Consider the following 27,181-nt stretch of genomic DNA (forward strand, 5'->3'; position numbering starts at 1 on the left):
TGAGCCATGGGATAATGGCGAGATCGAGCTGATATTGCCCCCATTGCTGAGGATTTTCTAGCTCGCTTTCCCGACCCGCTCCCGCTCGGGGTTCTCCTTTCCTTTCGTCTCAGCTCCTTTAGTTGTTCACTTTTTATCCTCGCCGATTTTTCCTCTTCGATTTCTATATCTCTCCTCGCCTGTTCATACCCCGCCGAATAATTCTGCACTAGGGAATTTCTCAAGTTGTACAACAATCGGCCTATCATCACGCCATCTTTTAATCCCCTCAATGCCTGTGGGTGATTGAAAGCTCCCAAATCAAGCACGACCCGGTGGTATCGTTTTACAAAATCCTGGAGGGATTCATGTTCCTCCTGCTTCATCTCTATTAGTTCCATCATATCGTCCTCTGGGGCCACTGCTCCTCGGAACTGCTCAGTCAACTCTTGGCACATCTGCTCGTATCCTTTTATACTTCCTCGTGGCAGCTTACGGTACCATTCTCGGGCTCACCCCTCTAGTGTTAGTGGGAACACCCTGCATCTCTGAGCTGGTGTTAGCCCATGCACACCCGTCATGTCGTTAAAACGTTCAATATGCACCAGCGAGTCACTTCGCTCGGAGTATTTAAGGTCGGGGAAGCGGAAATCTCTTGGGATTACAGTACCCATGATCTCGGCTGACAACGGAGATTCTTCATCTAGCATTATCCTCCAGCTCAGGGGTTTTCTCTTACCCTGAATCTCTTCCATCACCTGCGCCAATCTGCGCACCTCACCCTCCAATTCTACAGCACGGTCAGGATCGCGTGCAGCTATTTGATCTCGCTCCTGCTCGGCATTCTGCAACCGCTGTCTGAGCTCTCCTTCATCAATATTGGCTCCTCGGCCATCAATTTTCAGCACCCGTCCAGAGCAAGGTTGGTCCCTCCCTTCGTCTACACGCTCCCCTGGAATCTGACAAGTACTTCTATGGGGATGTGGCCCATAGGGTTGATCTATCGGGGGAGGGATTTCCTCGACTCTACGCCTCTGGAGGCTAGGTTCTGTCACAACTTCATCTCTCCCCACGAAGGTTTCATAGTCCCTTCTCCGTTCATCCCTCAGTTCATGCAATATGGCTGTGAGAGTCTCCATTTGTTTCTCTAGCCGATCTTGCATCATCCTCTCTCGAGCTTCATTCGCAATCTTCCGGAGAGTGATTGTCTCAATAATTTCATTGTCCTCCCCTAAGGCACCCTTCCTTGAAACATCCATAACCAATTATTCGTGCGCTTCCTCGGATGACTATTAGTTTGGTGGTAGCTTTTTATCCAGCTCCCCACAGACAGCGCCAAAATGTTGATGCTGAAATCTGCTCGCCCTTTATCCGACCAGATTTTTCCACCGACGCTTATATGTTTAATGGAACGATGTCACTCTCTCCTTGCCTTAACGATCGCTTACGTCACTGGGTTGAAATCACCCATTTTTATCTTGCTAAGCCTGCGTTCACAAAGAAATAGATCAGATGCCTAAGTTAGCACAAGATATTTACGGGAAAACAGTTCAATTTAGATTTCGGAATGACTCACGATTTACTCTCAATTTAGGCAGAAAAACAGTCTAGTCTTAATTTGGCAGAGTTTTCTCTTCTCTCTCAGTTTTTTCATCCCTTTATTAATTGATTTCTTCCTCTTTTATAGCCGTTGTTCCACGTTTCTGTTCACCCTTCATCCCCCCTTTCTCGGGTAGTGGTAGCCCCTCATGGAACTCTAACATTGTGGGCAAACGTGGGACACCATGTCTCCCTCAACGGTTCTGGGAAAAGCGCAACTGTCATGATTTTATGAGATCGTGTTCCCGCTCTTTAGGGAATGGGTATCTACTCGGTATATGTCTCTGGTCGGTGTATTCCTCTGGTTGGTACTCGTCTCTGGTCGGCCCATGTTTGTAGAAGGCTCATTATCAGTGTTCTGCTCGTACCATTCGACAGAGGTGATTCACCCCGAGGTGGGGATGATGGTATGGCCGAGCTGGTGCTCTTGTTTACTTAACAGAAACCTTGTTTTTTAAAACACATCTAAATTTTTTTAAAATTTTTTTTATTAATCTTATCATTTTATTCTTATAATTAGTTGTTTGAAGATAGAAATATAAATATCTCTAATTATTTAGTTAATTGAATTTTTTTAATCATAATTAATTGAAAAATTAAATGAAAATTATGAAAAAAAAAGTAAGGATTTTTTTATTTAATTGAAAAACCATGACAAATCCTGTATTTTTTTTCATAATTTTTAATTAATTATAATTAAAAAATATTCAATTAATTAAATGGATAAAGTTATTCATATTTCCAATATCAAATAATTACAAGAATTAAATTAATATATTAATAAAAAAAAGTTGATACTCAAAAAATTTAGATATATTTTAAAAATTAATGAAATTTTAATTAATTTTATCCAATAATAAGAGATTTTGCTCCTTTTTCGTAGTACAAGCTCTCACAATGGTTTACTGGGGACTCCAATTTGGGCCGACAACCGTTGAATCGCTTCAAATCTGGCCTGGACTGGAAGCCGCCCGCATTTAGAATCTCAATTCAGAAATGCATATTTTTGAAGGAGTATTTTGTTATTTTGGGAAGTACTTATTTTTTCAGTTTCGAGTCTCTGCAGAAATTTCATAGCCAATTTTGCCACAAAACATCAATAGGGATCCATCTTTAATTTGACGAGAAGAATAACAATCAAAATATGCTTGAAATTAGCCAACATAAGGATGTTTACAACTAAAGAATGAGTGTGTCCTAGCTATAGTATAATGAAAGAAAGTGATCTAATTACAGTGCAAAGAGCGGCCTTGTTCTCGTAAAGGTAGTAATGCCACTGTAAAATCGATAGTGCAATTAAAAAACATGTAAAAAAAAAAAACACAAGCAGTTCTTGACATGTAAATTAAAATTAATATAAAAACTTCAAAGCAATTAAGAATAGTGGGAATATTGTTGGATCCTTAATAGAACGTTGGATTTATATACGAATAATTATGTGTTGTATACTGTCATACAAAGTTAAACACAATTAAAAGTTATTTAATTAAGATTTTCAATAATTTGGACTTTAATATATTTAATAGAGTATGTGTCTTTTATGTGTACAGATTTAAGGATAATTTTTATTTTTGTTTTTATAATGAGTTGAAAATAGAAGTACCTAAAGATAAAGTTATCTATATAAATGGTTCGGGTAAAAAAACTTAAAGAATTTTATGAGATAATGTGTTGATCTAGAAGATAAACCACACGACTTTAAAAAGTAATTATTTGTTATGAATTCAGGTATACTTTCGCAAGCTCAATTATTGATTTTTTGTAATAAAACATGAATGTTTCTAGAATTTAGGTCATAGTTTTCACCAACGGGTTATTTTCTAACAAATGCATGTTCAAGTATATATGTTTGCTGAACTTAATTAATTTTATTGTCAAGAATGAATCACAATTCTAAGCTTTGCTAGCAATGGAAGTAAAACCTGTATTTCTAAGCTCATTGAAAAACCAGAAAGGAATGCAGTTCCTTGATAACTGGCCCAATCCATTCAGCGTAATAACTACCAAGTAACACTAAGCTGTAAGAACAAAATTGCCTAATCAGGTGTTGGTGCTGCCCCACTAACCTCAGCCCAAGAGCTCTTCAACAATGCAGGAAGAAGGGATTAAATGGGAACATCTTAGGCCAGCACTTATCGCTGATTTCAGTGACAGCTTTGCAACAAGCAGGGCCAATACCATTGATTTGGCCAGTGGTGACTGGTGAGTGATTTAAAAATCTCTGAAGCACACCATTCTTTGCTTGTAATAGATGACCAGCATTCTGTTATTTCGGTCTCACTAACAGATGGCACAGAGAGCTTGCTCCCGGAATTCGCTCCAGTTGGTTGATCAGGTGAAAGTGCAGCACAAAAATTCTTGAGCAATGAAGGGAAAAACGGATGACATGGGAACATCTTAGGTCAGCAATCATCGCTGACTTGATTGATGGAGCTGCAACAAGCCGGATTAATCTTGCTTGCTAGACCACTGGATAGTGAATCACAAATCTGCCAGAGGCAGCTTGGAATTTTTGTTAGCGATGACCAGCCTTTGCCAGCATCTTGTAGTGGCGGTAATAGGCCTGAAGTTTGTCCGATTGGTATTGCTAATGGGAACCGTGTACTAGTCCTGTTGGGACCAGAATTGCTATGCATGCCACGGCCAACATCATCGGCATTGTAATTGCCGATATTTTCGCCATGGATTCAGCTATGTGTGCAAACCCTTCGAGTATTTTCGGATATTTAGTTTGTGATTCTGAGGAAGAATTAGGTTTGTAGTGAATTTATAGTGTTCCTTGATCGGATCGAATTATTAGTTAAAATGACATAACTCATGCAATAAATTACAGTAATATTTATGACTATTTGGTTGAAAAGATATTACTGACGACATAATTAACATACTGAATTATATCTCTTTTGACTAATAATTAACGTGCAACTGAAAATTAAAATTTTGGTTCCGTAAACAAAAGGGCCCGAAATTTAGTCAGCCATTTTCTTTTAAGCCTTGTCCTATTCAACTTCTTAGCTAAGGCCAACACAAGCTACTGAGCTACATGGCAATATATCTTTTCATTTCTCTCTCTGCCAATTTAAGATACAAAGATTATTGAAAAAAAGAAAAAAGAGGCTCACAATTGAATGATTAATTTTGCTACCTTTACTCTTTTAGCTTCAAAATATGTCATTGTAATTTGTGGGCAAATAATTACTGCGTCAGACTTGAAACGATGATCTTATTAAATGGTCATCGGTGAACATTGTCTGCAGTTTCGCAGCCTAATGCTAATGTATCATATCTTTGGAAATTCAATCTCATCTTTAGGTTGTGTTGACGTGCGTTCAAAGCATTCTAGTCCATGTATTATATTTGTTTAGGCTCGGTAATGGCTTAGGTTTGCAAATAACTCATGAGGATCTCATTTTCTGTCTACCGATAATATAATAAGACTTCAATTGGATTGCTACAACATAATGGTAACTAATTCTCTCTTTGCTCGTTTGTGCAGGGCTTCAAACCCATATCATTTATATTATCAGAGATTTTACTAATTGAATTCAATCTCACTACAAAATTTATTTATTATTTAAAAAAAGGAGGGGGGGGGGGGGGGAGAAGAAGAAGAAAGAAACAATACTAAGCCCCAAGGACAATGCCACAAGTGTTCTGCAGCAATTGAGGGAAGAATGGATTAAATGGGAACATTTTAGGCCAGCATTTATCGCTGATTTCAGTGACAGCCTTGCAACAAGCATGGCCAAGACCATTAAACTGGCCAGTGACGATTGATTTATAAATCTCTAAAGCACACCCTTCAGTGTTTGTAATGGACGACCAGCATTCTGTTACTTCAGCCAAATCTGCTGTTGGCACAAAGACCTTGGTCCCAGCAAATATATGGTAAGGTGAAGGTGCCAAAGAGGGGTTGCTTCCGGCAAATGCATGATCAGGTGAAGGTGACGGAGAGAGCGTGGTCTGGTCAAATGTATAATCAGATGCAGGTGTAACATAGAGTTTTGTCCCAGCAAATAAATGATCAAATGAAGGCGCAACAGCACAAAATTGATTGAGCGATGAAGGGAACGTGGGATGAAAGGGGAGCATCTTAGACCAGCATTTATCTGTCACTTGATTGATGCCATTGCAACAAGCAGGACCGATATTGCTAACATGACCGCTGGAAAGTGATCTAAAAATCTCCGAGTGACAATCTGGGATGTTTGTTAGCGGCAACCAGCATTGTTCGGCACCTTTTAGAGGCGGTAATATGCCTGGAATTTGTGAGATTGGTATCGTCGGTAGTGGCGGCAGTGTTGTGAGCTGCGCTAGTTCTGTTGAGACCAGCGTTGCTGCAATGCAAGCCGCAGCCAACATCATAGGGGCTATATTTGCTGATATTTTTGCCATTGGACGCCTCCTATGCAAGTACTTTCAAGGGAATTTGATTTTGTGATTCTGTGGAGGAAATTTGTGCGGAATTTATTTGTCTTTTGGGGTGACGTTACTTGTGTTGAAGCATTTACCATAATGAATTGATACAACAGTTTTAATAATTAACTTTTGTTTTAAAGAGCCTTCTGTTAATTAATTAATTAATTAATTAAAATTGGAATAACTCCTGAATTGGATTTAATCAATATGACTAAATCGAGTTCCTTCGTTTGAATGAAACTGACTATTATGGAATGAGTTATATCTCTTTTTCCCAACATGCAACTGAAATTTAAAATTTTGTTCCTTAAAAATAAACATGATTAGAGAGGGAGATAATTTTTTTATTTTTTATTTTCCCAAAGGTTAATAAGGTGGGACAGTGAGTCTTTGTGTTTGGCAAAATAATGGACATTTAAGCGTTGTACGTTTGAAAGTTATTCATCCAGATTCCAGACCAGTTTGCTAGTAAACAAACGTGTCACGTTTATATTGTATTTCTTCCGTTGCTTATTCTTTGGGTAATAAATTTTCAATAAAATTAAAAAAAAAAAAAAAAAACACCATTCGGTTGGGCGTTTCATCAACTAAATCCACAAACGCAAATTCAGGATTTGTATTCTATTCTGATTTAAGCGTTATGTTGGTCTTTTTAGAAGAATTTATGTATCAAATCTCAATTATTTTCAAAATATATGCACAACAGAATATCCAATTTCACAAATTCAACCTCCTTCAGTGCTTCTGCCCGAGCAACCCCACTTGGTTTGGTACCCCTTGTTTTTGTCTTTTTCAAGGTGAACTACAATGGAGTCCTGTTATTTGTTATGAAAATAAAAATAAAATAAAATATATATTTTTTTAATTTTTTACACATTAGTCCTGCACCTACATATAGCATCATTTTTCTCACCCATTTTCACCATCAATAACATCATTTTTCTCACCCATTTTAATTAAAAGGTAATTAAAATTATTTTCAATATAAAAACATAATAATAAAATAAAATTATTACTCTTATTTTTTAATTAATTACAAAAGATATTTTACATTAAAAAATATAGGCATCCACTGGTGACCACTGCTTCTTCACGTGCAATGACATTATTGATTGAAAGGGGCCATGAAGTGTACCATTAGACTTGAAATTGGATGATCTACACAATGATAGTCTCAATGCCAGAAAATGGTGATATGTAGAGTTGTATGCCCCTTCCAAAATAACTGCAACCATAACCACACCACTAAAACACAACAAGTTACATTACACTACCACATTTTTTTTTCAATTTAGAGACCCTCAATTTGGTTGTTAAAGGCAATGAACCTTGAAACATCGTCTAATCATGGGGTCTTGCTATAGTTGTTTGCAAAGGAAGGTGCATCTATCGTCGGCACATCCATTTATCCAGCAAACATTGCCACCATCACATAGATGATTGGAGAATTTTGAATCTGTTGACAGTATTTGTATTTCTGTTCACTCACTTCTATTTCTTAGTGATGGTTCCGTCATTGTTGTCATTGATGGTGCAATAATTTTTAGCAATGTTATTTTGATTTTTCATCTAATTTACAAAACTTAAATATTAATTATAATATTCAATTTTAATCTTGTATGCTTAAGTATTACTAATATTCAAGTTCATTGATGGATATCAGATAAATCAAATCCGGAGTATTTTGGATGGATATTATCCAACCTATTTGGATCAAATACTTAGATATCCAACTTGAATGGATTTGTTTACTCTTCCTAGCTGTCAACTCGATTAATAATTGTATTGGGTTCGGTTTCAAAACTCTTAATATGATAACCTATTTATGACACAATTCAATTAACTGTACTAATTGACTTATATTTTAATTGATAGATATGTGTTGAACTGTCATCTCTATTGTTGTTCATGTGCGATGTTAGCAAGAGAGAATGAATAAAAGAAAATACTTATTTTTAGTTTATTTTTACTAAAGAAATATTTAAATTATTTTCAAATAGAGTAATTGTTTAGATTTTGTTTTTTACCCTTCTCTCAGATAAGTTAATAAAAGATCTTAACCGTATGGATGTGTGCTAATGACTTTTTAAACTGTTGGGGTGGAGTAACAAATATCAATTTTATTCAAGTTTGTGATTAAATTTATTCTTTTCATTTAAGGACAAAAACTCAACCAAAAATACAAAACTCATTGTTCAAAAAAACAAAATTTTTTTTATAAATTCATAAACTAACACTTTATTATTATTAGTATATTAACATATTTTTACTACATAATTAGATAATTGACAGTATGTTAAATAAATATTATTTAACAAAAAAATAAAACATTAACTACATAGAATATGAAATTAAATTTATTTTCGTATTTTGTACATTTCATCCACTTGATATAGTAAAATCTCTTGAATTAAAAAAAAAAAGTTATGAGGTTTGAACCTTGTTCACATGAGTAAGAGAAAATTGGTTGCTGTTATGTTAAATTTAAAAAATTATATTTATATTTATCATTAATTATGATTAGTAAATAATATACATATTTTAGCTATATAATAAAATAGTTAATTTATTAATTAATATGTAAATTTATTAATTTAAATAGATATTAATAAATGAAAATAAGTCATTTAATTGGAAACCTAGTTCAATAGTGTAAAAAAAAAAAGAATATTATGGACTTATATGTTATAATTTTAAAACTTTTGATATTGCTTATTTTATAAAACAATAAGGACTTTTAATGTTAATAACCCAATAATCTCATCTAAGCCATGTACAACTCTTGACAAAAAATAGGATACCAAACCCCATGGGTTTCGTAGTTGGACCCTAATTTTATATACATACATACATATACATATAATCAGTATATAATAAAAATCTTCAAAATATCTAAAAAGACTTTTGTAGATGTCGCCAATTTTCATAAATCCTTACCGTTTTGACTCGAAATATTTCTACCAGCCAAAGCTTTGAGCACATCGGCTAGCATTTTCATAACTCTAACAATATTTGGCTTCTTCATTACCTGTATTCTTGGATTTTACCAAAGAATCAATGAGATTCCTGATTCTATTTGTTTCAGTCAGAGTCTTTTTATGAGTCAATTCTCAATCAGTGCGTTATTTGTTCAAGTGCGCACACTTGCATTTAAATGCCTTTGAATATAAATAAATATTAAAATTAAACTTTAAAGAACAGAGCAATCAGTCATGGTGAAATGACACCATCAAGAGCAAGAAAATGCGCCCAAATTTCTAGTTGGCCAACTGAACTTTTATTGTGAAGAATCATACGATCGACAGTCTTAAATTAAGACTACAAAAATCATTTAGCCGAAAAAATAAACTAATCGAAAAGCAGAAGAACCACTCTTGACTCTCCCGTGATCAAACAATGACAGCGGCACAATTGCTTCTCAAAAATGAAGGGAAGAATGGATTAAATGGGAACATCTTAGGCCAGCACTTATTGTTAATTCCAATGATAGCCTTGCAACAAGCGGGGCCAACGCCATTGATTTGGCCAGTGGTGAGTGATTTATAAACCTCTAAAGCACACCCTTCAGTGCTTGCAATGGAGGACCAGCATTCAGTAACTTCAGCCCCATTAATCCCTGGCGTCAACAACAGATTTGGAGAAGCGACCTTGCTCGCAGCACTCAGTACTCCAGCGTTTTGAGGTGGAGGTGCGGTGCAGAAGTTCTTGAGCAATGGAGCCAAAAATGGGTTGAACGGGAACATCTTAGGCCAACAACTGTCGGTAATTTGATTGATGGCAGTGCAACAAACAGGACCAATCTGGCCAATTTGGCCAATTTGGCCAAGCAACAGGGGACCGATAATCTCCGTGAGACAACTTGGTACGCTTGTTAGAGATGACCAGCATTTTTCAATATCTTGTATAGACTGCTCTTGTGACAGTCCTGAAGGGAACAGCGTTGTCGCGAACACAACAATCAGCACCATAAGAAGGGTATTTGATGATTTTGCCATCGGATCAGTAGCTCACTGGAAATCTTTGCACTGGTTTTGTTGATACAAGTTTCCTGTGATTTAAAAGGATACTTGTGGTTCTGTGGAAGGATTAGGTAGGAAGAGAACACACTCTAAATACTGATTACGGAAACGCTTGTTGTAAATTGACGAAACAGTTTCATATGTAACATTTACCATGAGTTATGTGCTAAGTGAGTATTTATGGCATAATTGTAACAGAAAAATAATAGCTAGGAATTTTTTTTTTCAATTTTTAATCCAATCTATTTGGATCAAATACTTAGATATCCAATTTGAATGGATTTGTTTGCTCTTCCTGGCTGTCAACTCGATTAATAACTGTATGGAGTTCAGTTTTAAAACTCCTAATATGATAACCTATTTATGGCACAATTAATTATTCAATTAATTATACTAATTGACTTATATTTTAATTGATAGACATGTGTTGCCATCTCTGTTGTTGTCCATGTGCGATATTAGCAAGAGAGAAGAAAGAAAAGAAAATATTTATTTTTAGTTTATTTTTACTAAAGAAATATTTAAATTACTTTCAAATCGAGTAATTTTTTTTTTTACCCTTGTCTCAGATAAGTTAATAAAAGATCTTAAACGTATGGATGTGTGCTAATGACTATTTCAACTTTTGGGGTGGAGTAACAAATATCAATTTATTTAAGTGTGCAATTAAATTTATTTTTTTCATTTAAGGACAAAAACTCAACCAAAAATAAAAAATTTATTGTTCAAACAAACAAAAATGATTTTATAAATTCATAAACTAACACTTTATTATTATTAGTAAATGAACATATTTTTACTACATAATTAGATAATTGACAGTGTGTTAAATAAATATTATGTTACAAAAAAAATAATAAAACATTAACTACATAGAATATGAAATTATATTTATTTTCGTATTTTGTACATTCCATCCACTTGATAGTAAAATCTCGTGTTGAAAAAAAAAAGTTATGGGGTTTGAACCTTGTTCACATGGGTAAGAGGAAATGAGTTGCTGTTATGTTAAATTTTAAAAAAAAATCATATTTATATTCATCATTAATTGTGGTTAGTAAATAATATACATAGTTTAACTATATAATAAATTAGTTAATTTATTAATTAATATGTAAATTTTTTCATTTAAATAGTTATTAATAAATATAACAATAAGTCATTTAATTAGAAACCTAGTTCAATAGTGTAAAAAACGTTAGAATATTATAGACTTATATGTTACAATTTTAAAACTTTTGATTTTTCTTATTTTACATGAACAATAGGAGCTTTTAATGTTAATAACCCAATAATCTCATCTAAGCCATGTACAACTCTTACTGTGGATTTCACAAAGATAAAAAATGGAGTACCAGATTCCATGGGTAACGTAGCTGGACCCCAATTATATATATATATAAACGCAATCAGAATATAATAAAAATCTTGATAATATCTAAAAGGACTTTTGTAGATGTCGCCAATCTTCATAAATCCTTACCGTTTTGACTCGAAATATTTCTACCAGCCAAAGCTTTAAGCACGTCGGCTAGCATTTTTATATCCCTAAAAATATTTGGCTTCTTCATTACCGGCATTCTTGGATTTTACCAATGAATCAATGAGATTCCTGATTCTATTTGTTTCAGTCAGAGTCTTTTTATGAGTCAATTCTCCATCAGTGCGTTATTTGCAGGGATGGCAAATAAATTTTGCTCCTTTTTCGTAGTACAAGCTCTCACAATAGTTTACAGGGGACTGCAATTTGGGTCGACAATCGTTGAATCGCTTCAAATCTGGCCTGGACTGGAAGCCGCCCGCATTTAGAATCTCAATTCAGAAATGCATATTTTTGAAGGAGTGTTTTGTTATTTTGGGAAGTACTTATTTTTTCAGTCTCGAGTCTCTGCAGATAGTTCATAGCCAATTTTGCCACAAAACATCACTGGGGATCCATCTTTAATTTGACGAGAAGAATAACAATCAAAATATGCTTGAAATTAGTCAACATAAGGATGTTTACAACTAAAGAATGAGTGTGTCCTAGCTATAGTATAATGAAATAAAGTGATCTAATTACAGTGCAAAGAGCAGCAGTGTTCTCGTAAAGGTAGTAATGCCACTGTAAAATCGATAGTGCAATTAAAAAAGATGTAAAAAAAAAAAAACACAAGCAGTTCTTTACATGTAAATTAAAATTAACATAAAAACTTCAAAGCAATTAAGAATAGTGGGAATATTGTTGGATCCTTAATAGAACGTTGGGTTTATATATGAATAATTATGTGTTGTATACTGTCATATAAAGTTAAACATAATTAAAAGTTATCTAATTAAAATTTTCAGTAATTTGGACTTTGATATATTTAATAGAGTATGTGTCTTTTATGTGTAGAGATTTAAGGATAATTTTTATTTTTATAGTGAGTTGAAAGTATAAGTACCTAAAGGTAAAGTTATCTATATAAATGGTTGTGGTAAAAAAACTTAAAGAATTCTCTGGGATAATGTGTTGATCTAGAAGATAAACCACGCGACTTTAAAAAGCAATTATTCGTTATAAATTCAGGTATGCTTCCGCAAGCTCAATTATTGATTTTGGTGATACAACATGAATGTTTCTAAAATTTAAGCCATGGTTTTCACCAATGGGTTATTTTCTAACAAATGCATGTTCAAGTATATATATTTGCTGAACTTTATTAATTTTATTGTCAAGAATGAATTCACAATTCTAAGCTTTGCTAGCGATGGAAGTAAAACCTGTATTTCTAAGCTCATTGAAAAACCAGAAAGGAATGCAGTTCCTTGATAACTGGCCCAATCCATTCATGTAATAACTAACAAGTAACTCTAAGCTGTAAGAACAAAATTGCCTAACCAGGTGTTGGTGCTGCCCCACTAACCTCAGCCCAAGAGCTCTTCAACAATGGAGGGAAGAAGGGATTAAATGGGAACATCTTAAGGCCAGCACTTATCGCTGATTTCAGTGACAGCTTTGCAACAAGCAGGGCCAACACCATTGATTTGGCCAGTGGTGACTGGTGAGTGATTTAAAAATCTCTGAAGCACACCATTCTTTGCTTGTAATAGATGACCAGCATCCTGTTATTGCGGTCTCATTAACAGATGGCACAGAGAGCTTGCTCCCGGAATTCGCTCCGGTTGGTTGATCAGGTGAAAGTTTCAAGCACAAAAATTATTGAGCAATGAAGGGAAAAACGGATGACATGGGAACATCTTAGGCCAGCAATCATCGCTGACTTGATTGATGGAGCTGCAACAAGCCGGATTAATCTTGCTTGCTCGACCACTGGATAGTGAATCACAAAGCTGCCAGAGGCAGCTTGGAATTTTAGTTAGCGATGACCAGCCTTTGCCTGCATCTTGTAGAGGCGGTAATAGGCCTGAAGTTTGTCCGATTGGTATTGCTAATGGGAACCGTGTACTAGTCCTGTTGGGACCAGCATTGCTATGCACGCCACAGCCAACATCATCGGCATTGTAATGGCTTAGGTTTGCAAATAACTCATGAGGATCTCATTTTCTGTCTACTGATAATATAATAAGACTTCAATTGGATTGCTACAACATTTAGCAGATGGTTCGAAATTGATTCTAAAAGAACCGCGAAAGTTGAGCTCCGCTCTTTATGCGGCCAAAGGAGCGGAAATAGGCAACTAGGCATTAGCAATTTAGCATTTCCATTTCGGGATCATAATATAAAGATAATTTTTTTGAGAAAACAGAAATAGTGTGAATTTGAAGGGTTTAACGATTAAATTTAATGTCTTGTGCTCTTGTTAATTGGATATGCATATTTTTCACTTACAAAAATAACCTGACAAACAAGAAAATTATCCTATTATTGCAACATAATGGTAACTAATTCTCTCTTTGCTCGACTGCTCGTTTGTGCTGGGGTTCAAACCCATATCATTTATATTACCAGATATTTTAATAATTGAATTCAATCTCACTACAAAATTTATTTATTATTTTAAAAAGGGGGGGGGGGGGGGGGGGGGAGAAGAAGAAAGAAACAATACTAAGCCCCAAGGACAATGCCACAAGTGTTCTGGAGCAATTGAGGGAAGAATGGATTAAATGGGAACATTTTAGGCCAGCATTTATCGGTGATTTCAGTGATAGCCTTGCAACAAGCATGGCCAAGACCATTAAACTGGCCAGTGATGAGTGATTTATAAATCTCTAAAGCACACCCTTCAGTGTCTGTAATGGACGACCAGCATTCTGTTACTTCAGCCAAATCTGCTGTTGGCACAAAGACCTTGGTCCCAGCAAATATATGGTAAGGTGAAGGTGCCAAAGAGGGGTTGCTTCCGGCAAATGCATGATCAGGTGAAGGTGACGGAGAGAGCGTGGTCTGGTCAAATGTATAATCAGATGCAGGTGTAACAGAGAGTTTTGTCCCAGCAAATAAATGATCAAATGAAGGCGCAACAGCACAAAATTGCTTGAGCGATGAAGGGAACGTGGGATGAAAGGGGAGCATCTTAGACCAGCATTTATCCGTCACTTGATTGACGCCATTGCAACAAGCAGGACCGATATTGCTAACATGACCGCTGGAAAGTGATCTAAAAATCTCCGAGTGACAATCTGGGATGTTTGTTAGCGGCAACCAGCATTGTTCGGCACCTTTTAGAGGCGGTAATATGCCTGGAATTTGTGAGATTGGTATCGTCGGTAGTGGCGGCAGTGTTGTGAGCTGCGCTAGTTCTGTTGAGACCAGCGTTGCCGCAATGCAAGCCGCAGCCAACATCATAGGGACTACATTTGCTGATATTTTTGCCATTGGACGCCTCCTCTGCAAGTATTTTCAAGGGAATTTGATTTTGTGATTCTGTGGAGGAAATTTGTGCGGAATTTATTTGTCTTTTGGGGTGACGTTACTTGTGTTGAAGCATTTACCATAATGAATTGATGCAACAGTTTTGATAATTAACTTTTGTTTTAAAGAGCCTTCTGTTAATTAATTAAAATTGGAATAACTCCTGAATTGGATTTAATCAATATGACTAAGTCGAGTTCCTTCGTTTGAGTGAAACTGACTGTTATGGAATGAGTTATATCTCTTTTCCCAACATGCAACTGAAATTTAAAATTTTGTTCATTAAAAATAAACATGATTAGAGAGGGAGATAATTTTTTTTTCCCCCCAAAGGCTAATAAGGTGGGACAGTGAGTCTTTGTGTTTGGCAAAATAATGAACATTTAAAGCGTCGTACGTTTGAAAGCTATGCAACCAGATTCCAGACCAGTTTGCTAGTAAACAAACGTGTCACGTTTGTATTGTATTTCTTCCGTTGCTTATTGTTTGGTTAATAAATTTTCAATAAAATAAAAAAAAAAAAACCACTCGGTTGGGCGTTTCATCAGCTATATCCACAAACTCAAATTCAGGATTTGTGTTCTATTCTGATTTAAGCTTTATGTTGGTCTTTTTAGAAGAATTTATGTAATCAAATCTCAATTATTTTCAAAATATACGCACAACTGAATATCCAATTTCACAAATTCAACCTCGTTCATTGCTTCTGCCTGAGCAACCCCACTTGACACTGTCACTGTCGCCAATTTTCCTGTGCGTCTGTTTTCAATTATATGGGCAAAACTATGTATGGGTTTGGTGCCCCTTCTTTTCGTTTTTTTAAGATCAACTACAATGGAATTCTGTTATTTATTATGGAAACAAAAAAATTAAAGATTTTTAAATTTTTACACATTAATCCTGCACTTACACGTACCATCATTTTTCTTACCCATTTTAATTAGAAAATAATTAAAATTATTTTTAATATAAAAACATAATAATAAAACAAAATTATTACTTTTATTTTTTAATTAATTACAACAATATAGTTTACATTAAAAAATATAGACAATCAATACTATTTTCTGGCATTTAGACATTATTGATCGAAAGGGGCCATAAAGTTTACCATTAGACTTGAAATTGGATGATCTACACAATGACAGTCTCAATGCCAAAAAATGGTGATTTGTAGAGTTGCACATCCCTTCCAAAATAACTACAACCATAACACACCACAAAAACACAAGTTACATTACACTACCACATTTTTTTCAATTTAGAGACCCTCAATTTGGTTGTTAAAGGCAATGAACCTTGAAACGTCGTCTAATCATGAGGTCTTGCTATAGTTGTTTGCATTGGAAGGCGCATCTATCACATACACATCCATTTATCCGGCAATCATTGCCATAATCACATAGATCGAAGAATTTTGAATATGCTGATAGTATTTGTGTTTCTATTCACTCACTTCTATTTTTAAGTGATGGTGCCGACATTGTTGTCATTGATGGTGCAATAATTTTTAGCAATGTTATTTTGATTTTTCATCTAATTTACAAAAATTAAATATTAATTATAATATTCAATTTTAATCTTGCATGCTTAACTATTATTAATATTCAAGTTCATGGATGAATATCAAATAAATCAAATCTGGAGTATTTTGGATGGATATTATCCAATCTATTTGGATCAAATACTTAGATACCCAACTTGAATGAATTTGTTTGCTCTTCCTAGTTGTCAACTCGATTAATAACTTTATTGGGTTCAGTTTTAAAACTCAAAATATGATAACCTATTTATCACACAATTCAATTAACTGGACTAATTGACTTATATTTTAATTGATAGATATGTGTTGAATTGCCATCTCTATTGTTGTCCATGGGCGATGTTAGCAAGAGATAAGGAATAAAAAGAAAATACTTATTTTTAGTTTATTTTTACTAAAGAAATATTTAAATAATTTTCAAATAGAGTAATTGTTTAGATTTTTTTTTTTACCCTTCTCTCAAATAAGCTAATAAAAGATCTTAACTGTATAGATGTGTGCTAATGACTATTTAATCTGTTATAAACTTATATGTTATAATTTTAAAACTTTTAATTTTTTTTTATTTTGTATCAACAATAGGGACTTTTAATGTTAATAATCTAATAATCTCATCTAAGCCATTGTTCAACTCTCAGTGGACTTGAAAAAGACAAAAAAAACGGAATACCAAACCCAATGAGTAACGTAGCTAGACCCTAATTATATATATATATATACACGCAATCAAAATCTACTAAAAATCTTGATAATATCTAAAAATACTTTTGTAGATGTCGCCAATTTTCATAAATCCTTACCGTTTTGACTCGAAATATTTCTATCGGCCAAAGCTTTAAGCACATCGGCTAGCATTTTTATATCCCTAAAAATATTTGGCTTCGTCATTACCTGTATTCTTGGATTTTACCAAGAAATCAATGAGATTGCTGATTCTATATGTTTCAGTCAGAGTCTTTTTATGAGTCAATTCTCCATCAGTGCGTTATTTGTTCGAGTGCACAAGCTAATGCGCATGCAAACTTGCATTTAAATGCCTTTGAATATAAATAAATATTAAAATGAAACTTTAAAGAACAGAGAAATGATATCACCAAGAGAAAGAAAATGCTGCCAAATTTCTAGTTGGCCAACTGAACTTTTATTGTGAAGAATCATACGACAGTCTTAAATTAAGACTACAAAAATCATCTAGCCGAAAACATAAACCAATCGAAAAGCAGAGGAACCACTCTTGACTCTCCCGTAATCAAACAATGACAGCAGCACAACTGCTTCTCAAAAATGAAGGGAAGAATGGATTAAATGGGAACATCTTAGGCCAGCACTTATTGTTAATTCCAATGATAGCCTTGCAACAAGCAGGGCCAACGCCATTGATTTGGCCAGTGGTGAGTGATTTATAAACCTCTAAAGCACACCCTTCCGTGCTTGCAATGGAGGACCAGCATTCAGTAACTTCAGCCACATCAATCCCTGGCGTCAACAACAGATTTGGAGAAGAAACCTTGCTCGCAGCACTCAGTACTCCAGCGTCTTGAGGTGGAGGTGCAGTGCAGAGGTTCTTGAGCAATGGAGCCAAAAATGGGTTGAATGGGAACATCTTAGGCCAACAACTGTCGGTAATTTGATTGATGGCAGTGCAACAAACAGGACCAATCTGGCCAATTTGGCCAATTTGGCCAAGCAACAGTGGACCGATAATCTCCGTGAGACAACTTGGTACGCTTGTTAGAGATGACCAGCATTTTTCAATATCGTGTATAGGCTGTTCTTGTGACAGTCCTGAGGGGAACAGCATTGTCGCCGACACAACAATCAGCACCATAAGAAGAAGGGTATTCGATGATTTTGCCATTGGATCAGCAGCTCACTGGAAATCTTTTCACTGGTTTTGTTGATACAAGCTTCCTCTGATTTAAAAGGATACTTGTGGTTCTGTGGAAGGATTAGGTAGGAAGAGAACACACTTTAAATACTGATTACGGAAACGCTTGTTGTAAATTGACGAAACAGTTTCATATGTGACATTTACCACGAGTTATGTGCTAAGTAAGTAATTATGGCATAATTGTAACAGAAAAATAATAGCTAGAATTCTTTTTTTTTTTTTTCAATTTTTGATTGTGTGAAAAGCCTGTGATCAATATAATGGAAGTATAGAACATAGATGGTGGTCTAATTCTCTATTCGAAACTATAACTTATTAAGTTTTTAAAATTTCATATTTTTATGAAGGACATATTATTAAAAGCAGAGGCGGATACAGCACATGACCAGTGGGGGCTCAAGCCCCCACTGGCCAAAAAAAAAAAAAAAATTTATTTTCTAATTAGCCCCATTAAATTTATTAAAATAGTCACTATAAAATATAAACCCCATAAAATTTAAACTTTGACTTTTAAGAAATATAAAAACATATATTTTAATTAAAAATAATGATAGCCCACTACTCAAAATATTTTTTATTCTAAAAAATATGGTTAATTCTTCCGGTTTATATAATAATATCAAAATATTTTCTATTCTAAAAAATATGGTTAATTCTTCCGGTTTATATAATAATAGTAGAACGAACATTTTCAGTAATAAAACTCATGAAGAATCATCTTTGGAATCGGATGGGATAAGTGATAGTTTGATTGTTTATATAAGAAACAATAAATTTAATAATATTGATAATGAGTCTATTGTATAACATTTTAAAAATATAAAAGTGCGTAGAGACTAATTATAAATATTTTATATATTCAAAATTTTAATTTTTTATATTTTACTATTATCTAATTTAGCCCCCGGTAAATTATTTTTCTAGATCCGCCACTGATTAAAAGTATGCGTCAACACATGCTATTTGCGACATGTCATGTAAGATTTTATTTACTGAATAACAGGTCATACATTTTACAGTTTAGTAAATTTTTTTTTTTTATGTTTTCGTATTTTTTATTATAATATTACCTTTGCATACATGTTCAATTAGTATATATATTGGCCCAATTAGTTTGGTTTATTTAGTGGAAGCAAGAGATTATGTTCAATCCTTTTTAAATCCGTCAAAATTCATATTTATTATATAGATCTTCAAATTCAGAGATCTTTGCATTTTTAGATCTAATTAACCTAATCACATATTTCCAAAGAAAGACAAAGAGATTGGCAATTCGCAAGTTAGCCAAATTATTTTCATGCCTAAAATGCGAGCTCGAAATGAACGTTTACGCAAAAATATAGATAGATAATAAATTCCCTAATATAAAAGAGAGGGGGGGGGGGGGGGGGGGGCATGCAATATGCAAAGTCAGATATCGAAATTTCAGTAGAACAATCTTGATTGTGAAGAGAGAGACTCAAACAAGAGACTGAGGTTGCCACGTCCTCGGCTACTCTGCAAGGGATGTCAAATGATGAAGCGACGTGGACATCAAACCTTCAAATGAATAACAAAATTATTACTCTTATTTTTCAATTAATTACAAAAATATATTTTACATTAAAAAATATAAACAATCACTAGTGACCACTGCGTCTTCGCGTGCAATGACATTATTGATCGAAATGGGCCATGAAAGGTACTATTAAACTTGAAATTGAATGATCTACACAATAATAGTCTCAATGCCAGAAAATGGTGACATGTAGAGTTGCACACCCCTTCCAAAATAACTGCAACCATAACCACACCACAAAAACACAAGTTACATTACACTACCACTTTTTTTCAATATAAAGACCCTCTATTTGGTTGTTAAAGGAAATGAACCTTGAAAACGTCATCTAATCATGGGGTCTTGCTATATTTGTTTGCATTGGAATGTACATCTATCGCCGGCACATCCATTTATCCGGCAAACATTGTCACTATGACATAGATCAGAGAATTTTGAATCTGTTGATAGTATTTGTATTTTTGTTCACTCACTTCTATTTCTTAGTGATAGTGTCGTCATTGTTGTCATTGATGGTGCAATAATTTTTAGCAATGTTATTTTGATTTTTATCTAATTCACAAAACTTAAATATTAATTATAATATTCAATTTTTATCTTGTATGCTTAAATATTACTAATATTCAAGTTCATGGATGGATATAAGATAAATCAAATCCAAAGTATTTTGGATGGATATTATCCAATCTATTTGGATCAAATACTTAGATATCCAACTTGAATGAATTTGTTTGCTCTTCCTAACAGTAAACATGATTAATAACTGTATTGGGATCAGTTTTAAAACTCCTAATATGATAACCTATTTATGACACAATTAATTATACTAATTGACTTATATTTTAATTGATAGATATGTACTGAACTACCATCTCTATTGTTGTCCATGTGCGATGTTAACAAGAGAGAAGAAAGAAAAGAAAATATTTATTTTTAGTTTATTTTTAATAAAGAAATATTTAAATTATTTTCAAATAGAGTAATTGTTTTTTTTTTTTTACACTTCTCTCAGATAAGTTAATAAAAATATCAATCGTGTGGATGTATACTAATGACTAGTTAAACTGTTGGGGTGAAGTAACAAATATCAATTTATTAATGTGCAATTAAATTTATTCTTTTCATTTAAGGACAAAAAACACAACCAAAAATACAAAACTCATTGTTCAAACAAAAAAAAAATGATTTTATAAATTCGTAAACTAACACTTTATTATTATTAGTAAATTAACATATTTCTACTACATAATTACATAATTGACAGTATGTTTAATAAATATTATGTTACAAAAATATAATAAAACATTAACTACATAGAATGTGAAATTAAATTTATTTTCGTATTTTGTACATTCCATCCACATGATAGTAAAATCTCATGTTGGAAAAAAAAAAGTTATGGGGTTTGAACCTTGTTCACATGGGTAAGAGGAAATTGATGGTTGTTATGTTAAATTAAAAAAAATTATATTTATATTTATCATTAATTATGGTTAGTAAATATTATACATAGTTTATCTATATAATAAATTAGTTAATTTATTAATTAATATATACATTTATTAATTTAAATAGATATTAATAAATGTAACAATAAGTCATTTAAAAGAAAACCTAGTTCAATAGTGTGAAATAAGTTAGAATATTATGGAATTATATGTTATAATTTTTAAAAAAAAATTTTTATTTTGCATGAACAATAGGGGCTTTTAATGTTAATAACACAATAATCTCATCTAAGCCATGTAAAACTCTTACCTAAATTAGTAGATTCGAAAAAGACAAAAAATAGAGTATCAAACCCATGGATAACGTAACTGGACCCTAATTATACATATATATATAAACGCAATCATAATATAATAAAAATCTTGATAATATTGAAAAAGGCTTTTGTAGATGTCGCCAATTGTCATAAATCCTTACCGTTTTGACTCGAAATATTTCTATCGGCCAAAGCTTTAAGAACGTCGGCTAGCATTTTTATATCCCTAAAAATATTTGGCTTCTTCATTAGTTGTATTCTTGGATTTTACCAAGAAATCAATGAGATTGCTGATTCTATATGTTTCAGTCAGAGTCTTTTTATGAGTCAATTCTCCATCAGTGCGTTATTTGTTCAAGTGCACAAGCTAATGCGCATGCAAGCTAGCATTTAAATGCCTTTGAATATAAATAAATATTAAAATGAAACTTTAAAGAACAGAGAAATGATATCACCAAGAGAAAGAAAATGCTGCCAAATTTCTAGTTGGCCAACTGAACTTTTATTGTGAAGAATCATACGACAGTCTTAAATTAAGACTACAAAAATCATCTAGCCGAAAACATAAACCAATCGAAAAGCAGAGGAACCACTCTTGACTCTCCCGTAATCAAGCAATGACAGCAGCACAACTGCTTCTCAAAAATGAAGGGAAGAATGGATTAAATGGGAACATCTTAGGCCAGCACTTATTATTAATTCCAATGATAGCCTTGCAACAAGCAGGGCCAACGCCATTGATTTGGCCAGTGGTGAGTGATTTATAAACCTCTAAAGCACACCCTTCCGTGCTTGCAATGGAGGACCAGCATTCAGTAACTTCAGCCACATTAATCCCTGGCGTCAACAACAGATTTGGAGAAGAAACCTTGCTCGCAGCACTCAGTACTCCAGCGTCTTGAGGTGGAGGTGCAGTGCAGAGGTTCTTGAGCAATGGAGCCAAAAATGGGTTGAATGGGAACATCTTAGGCCAACAACTGTCGGTAATTTGATTGATGGCAGTGCAACAAACAGGACCAATCTGGCCAATTTGGCCAATTTGGCCAAGCAACAGGGGACCGATAATCTCCGTGAGACAACTTGGTACGCTTGTTAGAGATGACCAGCATTTTTCAATATCGTGTATAGGCTGCTCTTGTGACAGTCCTGAGGGGAACAGCATTGTCGCCGACACAACAATCAGCACCATAAGAAGAAGGGTATTCGATGATTTTGCCATTGGATCAGTAGCTCACTGGAAATCTTTGCACTGGTTTTGTTGATACAAGTTTCCTGTGATTTAAAAGGATACTTGTGGTTCTGTGGAAGGGTTAGGTAGGAAGAGAACACACTCTAAATACTGATTACGGAAACGCTTGTTGTAAATTGACGAAACAGCTTCATATGCAACATTTACCATGAGTTATGTGAGTATTTATGGCATAATTGTAACATAAAAATAATAGTTAGGATTTTTTTTTTTTAATTCTGTGTGAAAAGCCTATTATTGATATAACAGAACATAGATAATCGTCTAATTCTCCATTTAAAATTACAACTTATTAAATTTTTAAAATTTCTTTTTTTTTAATAAATGACTTATTGTAAAACGTATGCACCGACACATAATATTTACAAAATGTCATTTAAAATTTTATTTACTGAATAACATGTCATACGTTTTACGGTTTGGTAAATTTTTAAAGATTTTTTTCACGTTTTCGTATTTTTTATTCAAATATTACGTTTGCATACATGTTCATGTAGTATATATATTGGCCCAATTAGTTTGGCTTATTTAGTGGAAGCAAGAGATTATGTTCAATCCTTTTTCTTTTAAAAAAGGTTCAATCTTTTTTTAAATCCATCAAAATTCATATTTATTACATAGATCTTCAAAATAATAGATCTTTGCATTTTTACATCTAATTAACCTATTCACATATTTCCAAAGAAAGAGGGAGAGATTGGCAATTCGCAAGTTAGCCAAATTATTTTCATGCCTTAAAAGTAGGGGTGGTAAAAATACATGTCCGGTCCGGATCCGGACCGCACCCATGCGTTGTGGGCCGGGTGAAGTTGGGCCGGTCTTGGGCATCACTTGATAAATTCGGAATACGGATTTTATTAAAAAAATATTATTTTAAATATTTATTTATTTGACTCATTTATTACACATATATAAAATTTTAAACACTTATAGTTCATATTTTCATGTCAAATTTATTAAAATAAATTTAAAATTTATAAAATTACCAAAAACTTAAAAAAATATACACATATAATATTAAAAAATATAAAATTCGGGTACTCGAATTAAAGCCCAGCACAATCCGGTCCGGACATCTATTGCATCCGGGTCGGACCCGATCATTGCGATACCCAAACCCGGCGCCGGGTTTTGCCAACCCTACTAAAATGCGAGCTCGAAATGAACATTTACACAAAAATAAAGATAGATAATAAATTCCCTAATATAAAAGGGCGGGGGGTGCATGCAATATGCAAAGTCAGATCGAAATTTCAGTAGAACAATCTTGATTGTGAAGAGAGAGACTCAATCAAGAGACTGAGGTTGCCACGTCCTCGGCTAGTCTGCAAGGGACGTCAAATGATGAAGCCACGTGGACATCAAACCTCCGAATGAATAACCACGTACCTCCCAAAGAAACAGAGCTCACCGTTTGCTTTTACCAACGATACGTCAATAGCTAACCCTAAAAGTCCCACGTTGCATAACTTTCTAAACCCAACACCAACAACATTATATATAATAATAGTAAACAATCCCAGACCGAAATTCATTCATGATTCATCGACTTATCTAGCAAACACACAAAAATAAAAACTTGTGCTTCTGCAAACAATGGATATAGCAGAGCTGAGGAACATGGGGATTGATCAATCCATAATAAACCACCTGCACGAAATCCTCGACTTCACCGATGAGGCTGAGCCAGACAGATCCCACCACGCCCCATCTCGAGCCTTCGTCCGGGAGAAAAGGGCCATGGCCGCCACGCCGGCTGACATTAAAGAGTACCCGAACTCGTATGTTTTTGAGGTGGACGTACCGGGGCTGAAGTCAGACCAGTTAAAGGTGCACGTCGGGGAGGATAACGTGTTGGCGGTGAGTGGGGAGAGGAAAAGAGAGAAAGACAAGGATGTTGTGAGGTATACAAAAATGGAGAGGAGGCTTGGCAAGTACTTGAAGAAGTTTGTGCTGCCCGATAATGCCGATACTGATAACATTACTGCTGTTTCTCAAGATGGTGTGCTTACTATTACTGTTCACAAGAAGCCACCCCCAGAGCACATGAAGCCGAAGACTATTCAGGTGCACGTAATTGGCTGAAAATTATGCAGACGAGACTAAACTACATGTGACGACACCCGTATATACCTGTCTGATATCTACATATTAAGTTTTTTTTTTTAAGCTCTTTTCTGTTGTATTCGTTTCCTTTGTAATAATATTAAGTTAACGACAGTGTATATGCAATATAAAGCGGGTTTTAAGTTGAATGTTGTAAATATATTGATCTGGTGCAGAAATGGTCTTCCTTAGGCTTCAAACTATGCAACACACGAAGTTAACAGCAAGTTCAAGGAGAAAAGAGACGAGTCAAAAAATGTTTTGAAAATTGGATCAGGCTACGGTACCACAGTGGTACCGTGCCACATCCTTTGTCTTTTATGGCTCCAATATTGTAAATTTTCATATAACCCTTTTTTATTCGTTTTTATTTAAACTTTAATTCACAAATATTAAGTTAATATATATTACATCCACATGGACATTTTAGTTAGCACCTTATACTATTTATTATTTACAAATTCTTATTATATATTACACTTATATCACAATACCCCCTCTGTGAATTGAAATGCCCATGCCGAACCCACAACCCGACCCGGATGCTATTTCCATTTCCGGCCACTTCACCGACCAAGGTTGGTACCGATCGGAAGATCGTGCGATGCCGGTCATCTCCATGCCAATCTTGTCGCCGAAAAGCGTTCGGAAAGCTCCCGATTGAAGCCGTGAAAAGCCGCGGAACCGCCGCTTCAATTCGCCGTGATTTCTCCGGTTTCCGGTGATGCTATCACTTGAGTTTTGCTCCCCACGATTCCCTCTGTATTTTTCGACCAATCACAGCCACCGGGGGGAGCCTATTTGCCGTTGATCGGTCATTGAAGGATTCACGGCTTTGGGAGCTCGATTCGGCACCATCACCACGCGTGAGAGGTCACCACCACCACCGTTGGACTCAGCTCGGCCAAAAGTGTCTAACTCGAGTTTCCCGTCGCCATCAGTTGAAATCCGGTCACCGTTGGTCGGCATGGGTATTTCGGTAATGTTCACATGGATGCAGTTGAAATTAATTTAATATTTGTAAAGTAAAGTTTAAATAAAAAAGAGTGAAAGGGGTTATATGATAATTTGCCACAAAAGACAAAAGGAAGTGGCATGGTGCCACTGTGGGACTGCAGGCTGATCCTCATTTTCAGTATCGATATAACTATATAAGCCTGAACGCCACAAGTGTATACCTGCTTTAAAATATTTTTTTTTTTAATGAAAAAAGGAAACCTACACTCTACACCCTTTTAAGGTTTAGAGAAATGGTCTTTAGGTTTATGGAAATGAGGAAATAGTCGTAAAGACGCTCAAGTTTTTAATAAAAGATATCAATTTTTTTTTAATTACCATATCTTTTAATTTTATAATTTTTTAAAAAATAATTTTATAATTTTATAATAAATAAAAATATGATATTAAAATAAATTTAATAATATATATATATTTAAAATAATTTTAATATTTAAAATTTTTTAATATTTTTTAATCTATTAGATTTATTTTATTATATTAAAATAATTTTTAATAATAAATAAAAACATACTATTAAATTAAATTAATTAAAATTAAAATTATTTTAAATTAAAAGTTAATTTTTAATATTATTAATAGAGAGATTTTTTAATTATAAAACCTATTTAACCCAATAATTTATTTAAAATATTATAAATATATTATTCAAAAAATAATAATTTAAAATTTTAATATTATTTTAAATGTCAAAAATAATTTAATATTATTAATCTCTTAGATAAATTATATTATTTATATTAAATTCATGTTAATTAAAAGTTTTAAAAATTAATTTTTTAATTACTATACTCAAAGCGTATATGAATAAAAAGGGGTCTTAGTGTCTTTTTTTTTAATTTAATTTTTTTTTTAATTTTGAGGATGTAAGTGTCCTTTTTCCTTTTTCTGATATCCCTTAAAACGGTTGCAAAATAATTTATGGCCCGAACTTAAATCCCACCTGAGTGTATTTCTCTTTCTTTCTTTCTTTCTTGCGTCAGAATGATTATGTTAGCCAACTGTATTAACTATTATTCTAAAAGTAGTAAAAGTAGTTTTTTTATGATTTTTTTAATTACTTGACAAGTAACAACCGATCTCTCTTTTTCTTTCTTTTGGGGCACTGACGTAAATTTTTTAATAAATATTTTTTTAATTTTATTATCATATTATGGCAGTGCATAGCACGTATCTTTCGGCATGATTTTAAAATTTAC

General features: G+C 33.8%; 4 protein-coding genes and 1 long non-coding RNA gene across 6 annotated transcripts; 2 read left to right on the plus strand and 3 right to left on the minus strand.

Moving 5' to 3' along the window:
* The first annotated feature begins 3,435 nt into the window (after positions 1-3,435).
* Positions 3,436-13,334, plus strand: LOC127899688 (uncharacterized). The gene is made up of 3 exons (XR_008051613.1): positions 3,436-3,780; positions 3,866-3,979; positions 13,244-13,334. It is a non-coding gene; the product is annotated as an uncharacterized LOC127899688 (long non-coding RNA).
* LOC127899686 (uncharacterized) lies at positions 5,174-5,996 on the minus strand. Its single transcript, XM_052433236.1, has one exon. It carries the CDS (start codon positions 5,971-5,973, stop codon positions 5,203-5,205), a length of 771 nt encoding a protein of 256 aa, XP_052289196.1. The 5' UTR covers positions 5,974-5,996; the 3' UTR covers positions 5,174-5,202.
* Positions 9,199-22,960, minus strand: LOC107176456 (uncharacterized). Of its 2 annotated transcripts, none has more exons than XM_015528974.2 (2): positions 22,479-22,960; positions 9,199-9,644 (listed from the first exon to the last, which is right to left on the minus strand). In XM_015528974.2, exons 1-2 carry the CDS (start codon positions 22,827-22,829, stop codon positions 9,387-9,389), a joined length of 609 nt encoding a protein of 202 aa, XP_015384460.2. In that variant the 5' UTR covers positions 22,830-22,960; the 3' UTR covers positions 9,199-9,386. The 2 variants fall into 2 exon arrangements, with proteins under 2 accessions (XP_015384460.2, XP_052289197.1); XM_052433237.1 differs by lacking the exon at positions 22,479-22,960 and adding an exon at positions 17,904-18,297.
* Positions 14,032-14,837, minus strand: LOC102619692 (uncharacterized). The gene has a single exon (XM_006474603.2). It carries the CDS (start codon positions 14,815-14,817, stop codon positions 14,047-14,049), a length of 771 nt encoding a protein of 256 aa, XP_006474666.2. The 5' UTR covers positions 14,818-14,837; the 3' UTR covers positions 14,032-14,046.
* Positions 22,961-24,365: 1,405 nt separating the features above from the next.
* Positions 24,366-25,986, plus strand: LOC102608024 (17.9 kDa class II heat shock protein-like). Its single transcript, XM_052434194.1, has 4 exons — positions 24,366-24,926; positions 25,158-25,259; positions 25,544-25,679; positions 25,749-25,986. Exons 1-4 carry the CDS (start codon positions 24,456-24,458, stop codon positions 25,946-25,948), a joined length of 909 nt encoding a protein of 302 aa, XP_052290154.1. The 5' UTR covers positions 24,366-24,455; the 3' UTR covers positions 25,949-25,986.
* The last annotated feature ends 1,195 nt before the right edge of the window (positions 25,987-27,181 follow it).

The sequence above is a fragment of the Citrus sinensis genome, chromosome 9 (assembly GCF_022201045.2).
Source record: "Citrus sinensis cultivar Valencia sweet orange chromosome 9, DVS_A1.0, whole genome shotgun sequence".
NCBI lineage: Eukaryota > Viridiplantae > Streptophyta > Magnoliopsida > Sapindales > Rutaceae > Citrus > Citrus sinensis.